General features: G+C 41.6%; 1 protein-coding gene across 7 annotated transcripts in view; it reads right to left on the bottom strand.

The window, feature by feature from the left end:
- CACNA1C (calcium voltage-gated channel subunit alpha1 C) overlaps positions 1-15,453 on the bottom strand; it is an 800,624-nt gene that overhangs the window by 390,636 nt on the left and 394,535 nt on the right. For all 7 annotated transcript variants that reach the window (XM_082255705.1, XM_082255709.1, XM_082255707.1 and 4 more), the window contains exons 5-6: positions 13,312-13,451; positions 7,523-7,678 (exon numbers count right to left, since the gene is read on the bottom strand). In XM_082255705.1, the coding sequence (XP_082111831.1) occupies positions 7,523-7,678; positions 13,312-13,451 (296 nt within the window). The remainder of the gene's footprint in view (positions 1-7,522; positions 7,679-13,311; positions 13,452-15,453) is intronic.

Genomic DNA, 15,453 nt, shown 5'->3' on the forward strand with positions numbered 1-15,453 from the left:
TTCTGCAAAGAATTTCTGCAAAGAAGAGTGGGCAAATGTGCAAAGTTGGTAGAGACATATTCCAACAGACCAAAAGGCTGTAATTAAAGCAAAATGGGGCTCAACAAAATACTGAAATAAGGGGGTGATCCTTTTTGCAACTCAGTGATTCTTTTTAAAACATTTTTTCTGACATGTTGGTGTTACATTTTTCACTTGGATGTTTTAAGTTGCACCAGTAAATACAGCTGGATAGAACAAAAACCAGCTGTCTTCATTTCAGGCTTCAAAGCAACAAAATGTGATTTTAAGGAGGGGGTTGATTCTTTTCTATACCTATTGTTGCAGACTATATAAATGATTATTCTGTTCATTCTTCTCAGAAATAAATTGCACTACCAATAACAAGTTAGGGAATCATATTGGTTCTAGTGATGAAGGTTAATTTTCAAGATTTCTAGAGAGAGAAGTAGCAGAGGAACTGACTCGGTTAAAGCCTAAAAAGCAATAGGCACTGATGGTATTCATCCCAGGGTTCTTCGAGAACTTAGAGGTATAGTTGTTGGACCATTAACTGATCTTTTTAATCAATCTCTTCTAACAGGAGAGGTTCCCCTGACTGGGAGACAGCTAATACCTATCCACCAGAAGGGCAGCAAGGTAGAAGCTGGCAATTGCAGGCAAGTGAGTTTACCATCTGTTGTAGTTAATGGAATCACTCCTAAAAGAAGGATCATTGATCACCTTGGCTTTATGAGGGCATATCACCTCTGACTAATCTAAAATAAATTTTTTGACCATGGTGGTGTTGTGGACATAGTCTTAATTTCAGCACAGCATGCGATACAGTTTCACATAATGATCTAATAAAAAAATAATATTCATAATGTACAAGCTGGGACTTAACCAATGGGTAGTTAAGTGGATATGCAGTTGGCTAAAAAATAGATACCAGAGTGATTTTGTAAATGGGGTTAATTTGGAACACAAGGCTCTCTACTAGATCTATTATAAACTATATGTAAATTATATCACTAAAGGGCTGGTGAGTAAGGTATGTCTTTTTTGCTGATGACACAAAGGTGTGTAATAGGGTTGATATCCCTTGAGTTGTCTGTAGCATGGAACGTGATTTGAAATACATTTCTAGAATATTGGTAAAAGCAGTTGAAATTGCAGTTCAATGTCACTAAATGTAAAATAATGTATCTAGATACAGTCCAATATTGGGGGTACAGAGTTGGCCAGGAAAAAGTTTTGGGAGTGCTTATTTCAGATGATTTCAAAATGAGCAGTGTGCCAATGCGGTGGGAAAAGCGAATAGAATTCTAGGATGCATTACTAGAGGGAACACCAGCAGGAGAAAGGAAGTCCTGATTATCCTATATAGATCTTTAATTAGACATTAAGGCCTCATGCACACTGAGCATTTCAGGTTCCCTGTCAGGATAAAAGCTGCTTACAAATGTGCCTAAAGCTGCATTTTGCATTCATGTTTTGGAGCACTTAGGTGTGTCAATCATCTGAGCGTTTAGGAATCCTATTGGCCAGAATATTACATAGTTACATAGTTACATAGTTACATAGTAGGTGAGGTTGAATAAAGACAATAGTCCATCCAGTTCAACCTGTGTAGGTGTGTGTGACTGTAATCATCTAACATAGCCCTCAATCTCCTGATCCTTGAGATGTAAGTCTAAGAGTCTTTTGAAAGTCACCATACTACCCGCAGAAACCACCTCTTGTGGTAGACAATTCCACAATCTTGTAGCCCTAACAGTAAAGAACCCCCCACGTTGCCTGAGGTTAAAACGCTTCTCCTCTAATCGCATTGTATGTCCTCGAGTCCTCATGCAATTCCTTCGAATGAACAGCTTTTCTTCTAAGCTGAGATCCCCATTAAGATATTTATAAATTGCTATCATGTCCCCTCTCAGACGTCTTTTCTCCAGGGAAAATAAATCGAGCGATTGCAGCCGCTCTTCATAGGTAAGGTCCTCCAACCCCCTAATTAGTTTAGTTGCCCTTCTCTGGACTTTCTCCAGCTCCAACACATCCCTCCTGAGGACTGGCGACCAGAACTGGACAGAATACTCCAGATGCGGTCGGACCAGAGTTTTATAAAGTGGAAGGATTATAGTCTTATCTCTGGAATACATCCCTTTCTTTATGCATGCTAATATTCTGTTGGCTTTGGAAGCTGCCGCTTGGCATTGCATGCTGTTGCCTAATCTATCATCAACTAAGACTCCCAGATCCTTCTCCATTTTTGATTCCCCCAAGGGTTCCCCTCCTAACGTGTATTGTGTTTTTATGTTTTTGGTCCCCAAGTGCAAAACCTTACACTTCTCCACATTAAACCTCATTTGCCATGTCGTTGCCCACTCCGTAATTTTGTCCAGGTCATTCTGTAGGATATCTGCTTCATGCTGTGCAGTTATTGCCCTGGCCAATTTTGTGTCATCTGCAAAAACTGATAACGAACTACTGATCCCGTCCTCAATGCTGTTTATGAATAAATTGAACAAGGTTGGTCCCAGGACTGAGCCCTGGGGCACCCCGCTTACTACCTCAGACCAGTCTGAGTATGCGCTGTTTATTACTACCCTTTGGACACGGCCTTTTAGCCAATTCCGTATCCAAGAGCAAACCCTGCTGTCGATACCTGCAGACCTTATTTTATAAATTAAGCGCTTGTGGGGAACTGTATCAAACGCCTTAGCGAAATCCAAGTACACCACATCCACTGGTCTCCCCCTATCTAGCTCACAGCTCACTTCCTCGTAGAATGCTAAGAGATTGGTTTGACAAGATCGCCCATTTGTAAACCCGTGCTGGTGCTGGTTACTTCATGCTGTGCAGTTATTGCCCTGGCCAATTTTGTGTCATCTGCAAAAACTGATAACGAACTACTGATCCCGTCCTCAATGCTGTTTATGAATAAATTGAACAAGGTTGGTCCCAGGACTGAGCCCTGGGGCACCCCGCTTACTACCTCAGACCAGTCTGAGTATGCGCTGTTTATTACTACCCTTTGGACACGGCCTTTTAGCCAATTCCGTATCCAAGAGCAAACCCTGCTGTCGATACCTGCAGACCTTATTTTATAAATTAAGCGCTTGTGGGGAACTGTATCAAACGCCTTAGCGAAATCCAAGTACACCACATCCACTGGTCTCCCCCTATCTAGCTCACAGCTCACTTCCTCGTAGAATGCTAAGAGATTGGTTTGACAAGATCGCCCATTTGTAAACCCGTGCTGGTTACTACTGATGATGTTGTTGTCTTTAGCATACTCTACGATATAGTCCCTTATCATCCCCTCCAAAAGTTTACATATTATTGATGTCAGACTGACAGGCCTATAATTTCCCGGGATATGTCTCTGGCCCTTTTTGAATATCGGAATCACGTTAGCCTTCCTCCAATCCCCTGGTACATCTCCTGCCCTAATACTGTCAGCAAAGATCAGGAACAGTGGTCTAGATATAACCATACTGAGTTCCTTGAGCACTCTCGGATGTACGCCATCCGGGCCTGGTGATTTGTTTGTGTTAAGTTTATCCAGTCTTTCCCTGATTTCCCCCTCTGTTAGCCATAGTGGCAAGTCCTGTGTATTACTACTAACCATACAGTCATGGTCAGTGTACCCTTCCTTTTCCTGCGTAAAGACTGACGAGAAAAAAGAATTCAGCACGGTTGCTTTTTCAGTGTCCTCTGTAACCATCCTCCCATCATCGCTAATTATGTGTGCAATATGCTCTGCCCTAGTTTTTTTGCTGTTGATATATTTAAAGAATTTCTTTGGGTTTTTTTTACTATCCTCCGCTATTTGTCTCTCAAAGTTGATTTTAGCCATCTTGATTTCGTGTTTACACTTCTTATTTTCCTCCTTGTATTGCTGGAAGGCCGATACGGTGCCCTCTGATTTATATTTCTTGAAGGCCAATTTTTTTCCCCTAATAAGTTTTTTAACGCTACGGTTTAGCCAGCCAGGTTTGGCTTTGTCTCTTCTAAATTTATTCCCCATAGGAATGCACTGCAAGATGCCTTTGCTTAATATTGTTCTAAAGCATTCCCATTTTTCCTCTGTGGTCAGTGATCCCAGGGTTTGGTCCCAGTTTACCCTTTCCATCAATGAGTACAATTTTGGAAAGTCTGCCCTTCTGAAGTTTAGGGTTCTTATGTTCCCCACTTGCCTTTTTATATTGTTATTTATACTAAATGTGATCATCCTGTGATCGCTAGAGCCCAGGTTGTCCTGGACTCCTACCTCCGAGATTATGTCTGGGTCATTAGTGATCAATAGATCCAGGATAGCATTCTCTCATATTAATTCATTCTGGCCACTGAGATGAATGAACACTCAAGCACTAAACACACCTAGCTATTAGGCACGTTTAGACACATCAGGCGTTTTTTCTGCCCACAACCTCCTCTCCTTAACACTGTTCTTTTTTTGTTCTGCCTGTAAATGCTCCTCTTTTAATACACCTGTAAATACCTACATATGGACATATAGGCTTACATACAGGTGCATTTACAGGCAGAAAAAAAAAAAGTCAAACACATATAAAAGCAGCGTTTTTTAAGCCCACTGTGTTTGAGGCCTTAGAATACTGGGCTAAATTCATGAATCAGTGTTTCCCGCTTTAAGTTTCAGGGGTAAAATAGCTCATAAATAAAAGTGCAGCGCTAAAAAATATATGTAGTGATCATATATACACATTCATGAAGAATTAGTAAAAATTATAAAGTTCATGAAAAAAGAAGAAAAAGAGTCCACATAATCACAACCAAAAAAGTGTCCATATAAAGTCCACATTCCAGAAAGGTGCTTGAGTAAAAGCGCTTAAAACTTGAATGAAGACAAGGATTATCCAGATACCAATAGTCACCAACGTGACAAACCCACCACCATGGATAAGAGTATTGCTCTTACCTGAAGCTGTGGACCTAGGTACCATATAGTAAATGGGTCATACATGCAGGGATAGTTAGCAATAACTTAGAAGCCTCAATCACTCAGGAATCTTCAATATGGATATCCACAATGTATCACCATATTTGTGATGGAATAACCCGTTGCCACAGATAAACCATGTCTCCAGGTTTAAGCCAGTATGTGAGGATGTCATGTATGATGAAACGGCCAGGGTACTTTTCCCGCTGAGATCATTCCTACACTACAAGCACTATTTTTCTGCAGATTTTTGTAACTGTTCTGTAATTTTCTTAAAAAAATGTGTTTTAAATGGTTTTACACTATGTGCGACCACTTGGCTTGTTTTCACATACTGGCTTAAACCTGGAGACATGGTTCATCTAAGGCGAGGTCCATTCCCATCAGAACTGTGGTGATACATTGTGGATATCCATATTGACGATTCCTGAGCGATTGGGGCTTCTAAATTGTTGCCAACTATCCCTGCATGTATGACCCATTTACTATATGGTACCTGGGTCCACAGCTTTTGGTAAGCGCAATACCCTTATCCGTGGTGGTGGGTTTGTCACGTTGGTGACTATTGGTATCTGGTTATCCCTGTTTTCATTCAAGTTTTAAGCACTTTAACTCAACCACCTTTTCATTTCATTTCTCATTTCACTTTTGTATATTTCTTTTAGCGCAGCATAATTCTTTTTATCTTTTTATTAAAATAGCTCATAGCATTTTCCAAAAGTTTTTTGCAATTCACTAAAAAAACGCTACTATACTACCAATGCGCTATTTCTTGAAGCGATGCAGTATTTAAGTAGTGAAAACTTGTGGTATGTTAACTTGAATAACTGGTTGTTAATGAGCTGGCACCCGCCACAATACTTATCACTGGATCAAGAGGGGCTCAGGTAAGCACTTGGAGGGGGGCTAAGGGGAGCTGCTGCACACAGAATGTTTTTTATCTTAATGCATAGAATACGATAGGTTAAAAAAACCTTCTGACTGTAAAACCCCTTTAACAACTAGTAAATAGCTGGTTGTTAAGGGGCCAGCACTCACCCTGTCCTTAACAATCATGACTCAGCACTTGTACTCATTTACATGGGGGGGGTTGCTGGATCTGAGGACCCCTTGTTAAATAGGCTTCTAGATTCTGATAAGTCACCCCCCACGCCCTAAAAACAACAAGGCCAGGGCTGTAGGGAAGGGGCCCTTGCCCTCATCAACATAGGGACATGATGCTTTGGGGGGGAGAGTCCCCCACCAAAGCATCCTCCCAAATGTTGAGGGCATGTGGCTTGGTATAGTTCAGGAGGGAAGGGGGGCACTTGCTCGCCCCCCCCCCTTTTCTGGCCTGCATGCTCGGATAAGGGTCTGGTACCAATTTTAGGAGACTTCACGCCTTTTTGGCGTGATGTTCCCCCATAATCCATACCTGACTTGAAAGGCCTGGTATAGACTGGGGAAGACTCCATGCTGTTTTTTGTTTACAATTTGCTCTCAGCGGGAAATATCATGGACCTTAACAACCAGCTGAAAGTTCCTACATTCCTCAAATTTACATGCCTGGACCACTACTTACAGTATTTAACATATGCATTTATTTACTTACTTTAAGTGAATTTACTTTAATGTTATCTTTTGCAGTATTTACCGAGCGCAAAATCCTTTTTGAGGTAAATACCACATAAAGGGATAGTGAATTGACAGTTTCAGTATCCCATGTGATATTTGGGAAAAATGTGTCACCTGACCCAAATACCACATGCAATATGCTTTCGTGAATTGAACCCTCTCTGTCCATTTCTGGAGATCTCACCTACAAAAAGATACTGATAAGATACAGTAGAATGTGTCCAGAGACAGGCAACAAAAATAGTAAAAGGTCTGAGGGATAAAACATATCAGGGAGACTTCAGGAACCTAAAATGTACAGTCTAGAGGAAAGAAGGGAAAGGAGAGACATGATTAAAACTTTAAAATACATCAAGGGGTAAAAAAGGTTCAGGAGGAAAGTATTTTTCAATATGAAGCCAAGATCAAGAACACGGGGACAAGACCTTAAAATAGCAGGATGGAAGTTCAAAACGAATCTTAGAAGTAGTAGTTGGAACAGACTTCCAGCAGAGGTAGTGAGTAAGTCAACAGTAAGTTTCTTCAAACATTCTTGGGACAAACATAAAACTATACATATATGAAAAGTTAACAAAAAAGAAACAAATTGAGCAAAAAAAAACATAAATACATTTTTAAAAAATGGAAAAAATTGATGGACCATTTGGTCTTTTTTCTGCCATCGCTCTTCTGTGTTTCTATACATCACATAGTTTCAGAATCCTGAAGAGGGCAAAGTTGCCACAGAAGCAAAAAATGAAAGAAAATCTTCATTGGGGACACCTGTTTCTCTCTGGAGACTCTCATTACCTATTGTGTCTCCAGGAAATCTCCCCAGTAGAATACAAACAGCAAAAATAATTAAATAAATACAATTAAACTAATAAGTTCTAGCATTTCCTTACGCCATCTAAAACTAATAAAAAAATGTTGGCTATACTTGAAATCCTTCTACAAATTAGTGTATGCCATTAGAGACTGATTCACCTTTGCTGGCCAGGAAGTAGCAGGTTTTATGCATCTTGCCCATGAACAGCTCCAGCCCGATAATGGCGTAAATGATAATGACGAACAGCACCAACAGGGCGATGTGCAGCAGCGGCACCATGGCCTTAATGATAGAATTCAGCACAACCTGAAGACCTGTAGACACAACACATATGTCAGCATTCACTTTCAAAACCACAAAACTTTATTGCATGCAAATAAAAGTTATCTATTTTAAATTCCATAGGGTTATTAAAACTGGCAGCAAAGAATGCAACATTAAACATAACTGCAGTATTTATAAATTTTGTGTTGAGGCGCTTGCTATTAATGTGTAAACCAAATATCTTATATATAAATCCACATAAAAAACAACAACAAAAAAACAAGTGAATAAAGATAAAACAATTCTGTGCTGCTGGTAGCAATAACTGAATATCCTGTAATCAATTAAAACAATAACAGTCCTTTATACTATTTCTCTTTGTCACCACCTGTTCATTTGTGATCCATGCTCTTCTTACTTAAAGTTGCTGCTTATTATAAATATGCTCCATCACCGTAATAAGGGGGGCCACTCACCAGATAGTTTTGGGCCACCAGGACCCTCACATCTTATATGGAATTATTTTATGTTGATATGGGGCCAGCATACATCCAGTGTCACCAGCACGGATATTCCAAAATAAGAAAACAATAGCGAATTATCATGCAATACCCATTTATTTAAAAAAATTTCCATTAAAAACATAAGCCAATAAACTCACATTTCCTTGTGCAGTATTGCGGAACTCAACTCTGGTTAGTTTAGAATCCTCGCTGCTCGGGTTTATGAGCCGGTGTGCATTCCACCTGCATTGCACCTGAGTCGGACGTGAGAAAACTGGAAATACCTCCGCTACAAGGACATGAGAATGTTTTCCAGATGATGCCGTCTGGTGAAATGCATTGAGGTCCTAGTAGCAGTGATATTTCGGGTTTTGTCACGTCCGACTCAGGAGCGCAGGTGGAACGCACGCAGCTTATAGACACGAACGGTGAAGATTTTAAACAAACCAGGGGATTTACAGTGGGTGCGGCTATACGGCACAAGGAAATGTGAGTTTAACTGGCTTATGTCTTTTAAATAGACGTATTGCATGATAATTCGCTTTAAGGAAACAGCTGTTTTCAATACTGCAGTTATAAAAATATACAACTCCTATTTTCCTATCAAGCAGCTGCCGTCAAATTTGGCAATTATCCAAAAAATACTTATACATTTTGTGTTGAGGCGCTAGCTATTAATGTGTAAACCAAATATCTTATAAAAAAAAAAACAAAAAAAAAAAAAAACAAGTAAATTAGCCTATCATTTTATAAATATAATTTTGGGATATCCCTGCTGGTGACACTGGATGAATGCTGAGCCCATACCAACATAAAGGAATTCCATATAAGCTGTGAGGGTCTTGATGGCCCAAAGCTATCTGGTGACACGGGATGTATGCTGAGCCCATACCGACATAAATTAATTCCATATAAACTGTGAGGGTCCTGGTGGCCCAAAACTATATGGTGAGTGGCCCCCCTTATTACAGGTGGTGGAGCACATTTATAAAAAGGAGCACTTTTAAGTAAGAAGAGCATGGATCACAACTGAACACGTGGTGACAAAGACAAATTGCAAGAACTTTTATTGCTATCAGCAGCACATAATTATTTTACCTTTAGTCCTCGTTCACACTAAGCACGAGTTTGAAATCATGCGAGTTCAGCTGAACTCGCACGGCTTCAAACCCACATTTCAGTGCGAGTTCGGGGGTGATTCTATTAAAATCGCCCCTGAAGTTTCCAAAAGTAGTGCAGGAACTACTTTGGAAACTGTTGCGGCGCTGCAAATTCAGCGTTGCACCAAATGGAACAGTGCCGTTGCTGGAAATAGGCTGCGATTTGGCATGCAATTTGACGTCAAATCGCATGTCCAATCGTGCCAATGTGAACGGAGGCTAATTTACTTGTTTTTTTTTTTGTTTTTTTGTTGTTTTTTTATATAAGATATTTGGTTTACACATTAATAGCTAGCGCCTCAACACAAAATATATAAGTATTTTTTGGATAATTGATGGCAGCTGCTTGATAAGAACTTAGGAGTTATATAGGAGGCGCCATTTCATTTTATAACTGCAGTATTGAGTTTCCTTAAAGCTGAACTCTGAGATAAGCAAAAATTGCATTGCACAATATGGAAAATATTTGGGGGACAACAGACCGCACTCCAAAACCATGACCATAAGGCCCTCTTCACACTTGTGCGACCTGAAAATCGCACGATTTTACCGTGATTTTGATACGACTTTGACTTGAAGCAGTGCCTGTGTAATCTTGAGGTCTATGGACCTAAAGTTGCATCAAAGTCAGACCAAAGTAGCGCAGGGACTACTTTAAAATCGCTGTGACTTGAAGTTGCACAGATATGATTGGTACTCATTGGAAAACATAGGGTACAACTTGTCATGCAACTTTGCGGTCCTAAGTTGCAGGACAAGTCGCACAAGTGTGAAATGAGCCTTGGGCTCCATTCATACTTGTACGAGTCCAAAGTTGTGCCAATTTTGGAGTGCAACTTTGATGCGACTTTAACACAACTTTGGATGGGTGCAACTTGCATATGACTTTGGCTTTGATCAGTGATAATGGACAACTGTTGCACTGTGTAACATTCAGATATGACTTTCATGCATCTTTTGAGGGTTAACATTGAAGTCTATGGCCCTCATGTTGCATGAAAGTCAGTCAAAGTAGTGTATAAACTTTAAGTTGCACATATATGAATGGTTACCATTGGAAAACATGGGGAACGATTTGTTATGCGACTTTGATGTCCAAAGTTGCATGACAAGTCTCGCAAGTGTGAAGCTTTAAAATGGGAGTTTCCAACCTCCTCCTCTGGATATAAAAGACTCTGCTCTTCTGGGAGGCCTTTCCACAAAAGATTAAATGTGTCTGTGGGATTTTGTGCCTATTAATATGATCAGGTACCAATACTAGACAAAGAGACCTGCCTCACAATCAAGGCTGGATCTTGTGACGTTGGTATCAGAATGTGGAGGGGCCCAGGGGAAGTGCAGCTTCAGCAATGCTGAGTTGGTGCTACTGCAAGTGTCTTGTCCATATCCTCCGCACCACATCATTCTTTTCTGTGCTGTAGAAGGGCGGACCAGGACACATGGAGTAATTTGTTGCTATGGTGCTGACGGTGAGCTGCCCCCCCGACCTACCAGGGAAATGGATGATGTGGACCAAGAATGGATCTCTTGAGTGGCGCCCTGTCACCCAGTCCATCTTCACCTGGTCTTCTTCCAGGTTTGCGGGCTCTGCCCATCTGACTGGCCGATCCGCAATGACGTCACTCCTGCGCATCCCCAGCATGGCATAGAGCTGTAAAGGAATGGCACAGGTATGCTGTTCCTTCAGAGCGCATGCACTAGTGACGTCATCAGCTGCTGCTTGTTGGAATATCTACTTAACGGTGCATAAATTCATTTTACCTACAGGTAAGCTTTTTTATATGCTTACCTGTAGGTAAAAATGGAACAAAAGAGTTTACTACCACTTAAACCAAACAAGCTGATTGGCTACTATGCACAGCTGCACTAGATTCTGAGAGCTCCAGTTTTAGTAAATCCCCCCACTGTGTTTTTATGGTGCTGGCTTTGTACACAGTGGCACAGTCATGCTGGAACAGAAAAGGGGCTTCCCAAGCTGTTACTACAAGTTGGAAGAGCACAATTGCCTAAAAATATATTTGTATGCTGTAGTCATAAGCCTCGTACACACGCAACGAATTTCCGCCAACCAGTCGTCCGTCTTTTGTCCAGAGTGCGTGTCTGTTGGTAGGAATGTGCTCTAGACTGCACACAAATTTTCCCGTATGACAGAATTCTACTTCAGAAGTAATGTCATGTGTTGGATTGCTTTCTATGTGTTCTTTCTCTCTGAGCATGCCTAGTCTTGCTCATAAGATTTTTCCCCATCAAAATCTGTACTAATGAGACGAAAATCGGACGTGTTTTGGCGGAGGACAAAAATTTTAATGCCTGCACACCAGGATTTTGTCAGCCGAAAAGTCGGAGTCGGCTGTCGAAAGTACCATACTAACAAGCCGAAAATCGGCAGATCGGTCGTTCGGACTAAATTTCCCAGCCAAATTTCTTATCGTGTGTACGAGGCTTTAGCATTAATCATTTAGAAGAGGGTCCACATATTTTGCCCATTTAGTATAAAAATTGAAAAAAGATCACTTAAACCATTAAGATACATCAATATTGTATTATATATTTACAATTATTTACAATATTGTACAGTAAGTTGGCTTGTTTTTGTATAGTTACAAAAGAGAGTACTGTTCCTCTTTAAGCCTATTTCATTTCCTATTCAGCGTTAAAAACAATGGCCGGGAAAGTCAGGAATAAAAAAACGTTTTCTTCCTTTCTTTTATTTTCCACCGTCTGTTACCAGCAATCTGCATAGGTTTGAGCGGAAATGTAAAAGCTGTTTAGCATGTCTTCCATTAGGAGGTAGACATTACAATGAGCGCAATGTGCCTTCCAGCCGATTATTATATTGCCAATTTAGCACATGTTGCTGCAAGCCTCGGGGAATTGAGACAGGAGCGGCCGGGCGATCGCTCGCAATGGCAGAGAGCGTTTTATGTACAGAAAAGACTTTTGCTGACATTGATGGAGCTTTTCAGAGACTGCAAAAAAAAAAACCTACTTGGCAAGGAGCCCGCGGCTAAATGATGGCAACGCGCACTGTCTGTCATCGGCAGCAGCGGGCACCCTCCGGTCCCTGGCTTGGCATGGGAAGACATTACTGCTTAATTAGTGGGCTCCACATGGCAAAGAAGACATATTCTGTCAGAGCTGTGAATGCCCACGCTGGCACCAATTCAAGAGGGTGTCACACCATGGTGGAGATAACAAAACGGAAGGCAGAATAGGGGACACAGAACAAGCAGTGGCGTCAGTCTGATATTGCAATAGGAGCATGCTCTTCTACAAGTCTTTTATGAGAGTCACTGGTTTTTGTTTCTCTCTCTTGTTTTTGTTTGCCCACACGGCAGACGTTACTACCAGATAGCGCATAATAACTTCCTGCCTGGTGCACCTCTGACGACTACAAAACATCTTATGAAGATGAAGAGAGGTGTTTTGTAGTCCTGTCCTAAGGGAACAATGCTTCTTCACTGTAGATACAATACAGTGAGTAAGCATTGTCACAATAGGACAGGACGTGTGTTACTGGCAGGACCACCAGATGAAAATTGAAGAATAAAAAGACTGAAAAATACATTTTTGTTCTTGGGTTTAGATACACTTTAACATTTATGCAACCTCCCCTCAGCTTTGTATGCGCTACATGGCTTGATAGTCGGTACAGATATGTATTACCAATAACAGCATTCCCAATTCTTCACCGATGTGCCAGTTAAATTTGAATCTTGCATTTCAGAGGGAACTTGGAATAAACTTTACATTTTTGTTTTTGGGTTTGGATACACTTTAACTCAATTTTGGTTGCTCAAATGGATTAGATTACAACTGCTCATAGACCAATAATAGTGAGACTGACCACACAGTCATGATATGACCTCCTTCTAAGACCTAGGACAATGGCATCAACACAAATGCTTAGCTCTGCTGGGCTTTGAAATATAGGGATAGGCTGGAGCAAAAGAAGGGTGGTGCACACAACCTATGTTGCCTTCTTAACGATAAATGCAGATATAAACTCCATCTACTTACTGGGTACCCCAGATACCAGCCTCAGGGGTCTCAGCACTCTGAATGCTCGCAGTGCCTTCACATCGAAGCCCGCCCCTTTCCCTCCAAGGGCACTGCCACCATCTGCCTTTGTCGCTTGTTCTAAAATTGCACTAAAAAGCCTACAAAGAAAGAAGAGATTAGCAACGGAAATAGTGCAGAACAATAATATAGCAAAAGAGTGGTAATCACAAAATCTAAAATCTTTCAGTGACACTAAGGCTCCGTTCACATGTAGGCGTTTTGGGGTGTTTTGGGGGCATTTTTCTGCTCTAGGATCAGCTCTCAAAACGCCCAACAAGACAAATCCTACGCATTTCAATGGCCCCTGTTCACATCTGAGCGTTTTGAGGCTGTGAGCAAAATGCCCAATGCTCAAAAAAGTACATGAGCTTCTTTTTGGGCAGATTACAGGCGTCTTCCATTGGTCTCTAGTCAATCTAAAAACGCCTGCACAAAAAACGCCTGCAAAAACTCCCATAAAAACGCCTAAAAAAACGCCCATAAAAACGTCTGTAATAGCAACGCCAAGATGTGAACGTAGCCTAAACTGTTCCACTGACACAGTTGAACCCTGGGCATAAAATGAAAATTGACATACACTATATTGTCAAAAGCACTAACTATATTGTCAAACTTTAATGGCATCCCAGTCTTATGCCCCGTACACACGTGCAGATTATCTGAAGACTTTTGTCTGCAGACTTACCAAAACCATATAATATGAGGTCAAACCTAAACACTTTCAATTTGTATGCAATCCGGCAGGCCCTTGCACTACATAGAAAAGGTAAGTCTGCAGACAAAAGTCTTCAGATAATCTGCATGTGTGTATGGGGCATTAGTCTGTAGGGTTCAATATTTAGTTAGCCCACCCGTCGCAGCTATAACAGCTCCAACTCTTCTTGGAAGGCTGTCCACAAGGTTTAGGAGTGTGTCTATGGGAATGTTTGATCATTCTTCCAGAAGCCCACGTTGGACGAGAAGGCCTGGCTCGCAGTCTCCACTCTAATTCATCCCAAAGGTGTTCTATCGGGTTGAAGTCAGGAGTCAAGTTCCTCCACCCCAAACTTGCTCATCCATGTCTTTATAGACCTAGCTTGGTGCACTGGTGCGCAGTCATGTTGGAACAGGAAGGGGCCATCCCCAAACTGTTCTCACAAAGTTGGGAGCATGAAATTGTCCAAAATGTCTTGGTATGTTGACGCTTTAAGAGTTCCTATCACTGGAACTAAGGGGTCAAGCCCAACCCCTGAAAAACAACCCCACACCATAATCCCCCTCCACCAAATGATTTGGACCAGTACACAAAGCAAGGTCCATAAAGGTCATGGATGAGCGAGTTTGGGGTAGAGGAACTTGACTGGCCTGCACCCGATAGAACAGTTTTGGGATGAATTAGAGCAGAGACTGCGAGCCAGACCTTTTCGTCCAACATCAGTGCCTAACCTTACAAATGCGCTTCTGGAAGAATGGCCAAACATTCCAATAGACATGCTCCTAAATATTGTGAACAGCTTTCCCAGAAGAGTTAAAGCTGTTATAGCTGCAAAGGTTGAGCCAACTCAATATTGAACCCTACGGACTAAGACTGGGATGCCATTAAAGTTTATGTGCGTGTAAAGGCAGGCGGCCCAATACTTTTGACAATATAGTGTATTTGGCACTTTTCCACTGCAAGTACCGACTCGGCTCCACTCGGCACTGCTTGGTCCTGCTTGGCTCAGTTGGCTTTTCCACTGCGTGGTACGAGTCGGCACGTTTCAGCACTGTATAGGCTCTACTCGGCTTGGTTTGCCTTTCCACTAAAGTAGTAAGTGAGTGGGATTACAACGATTCTCTGACCAATCAGTGGCTAGTAGTGACAAACAATCAAGGCTGCATACAAAGGATTGTGGGATATGGTATAGGTACGGCCCGCTTGGAACCCCAACCGAGGTGGTACTGTTTAAGCGAGTCGTACCGAGCCGCACCATGTAGTGGAAAAGCGCCGCTGTACCAAACCATACCGAACCGTTCTAACACGTACCATGCGGTACCATGCAGTGGAAAAGCGCCAAACCGAGCCAAACCGATCCGTTGCATGCAGTGGAAAAGCGACAATAGTGTATGTAGAAGTAACAC

The sequence above is a fragment of the Pelophylax lessonae genome (genome assembly GCF_965119305.1).
Source record: "Pelophylax lessonae genome assembly, chromosome: 4".
Lineage (NCBI taxonomy): Eukaryota > Metazoa > Chordata > Amphibia > Anura > Ranidae > Pelophylax > Pelophylax lessonae.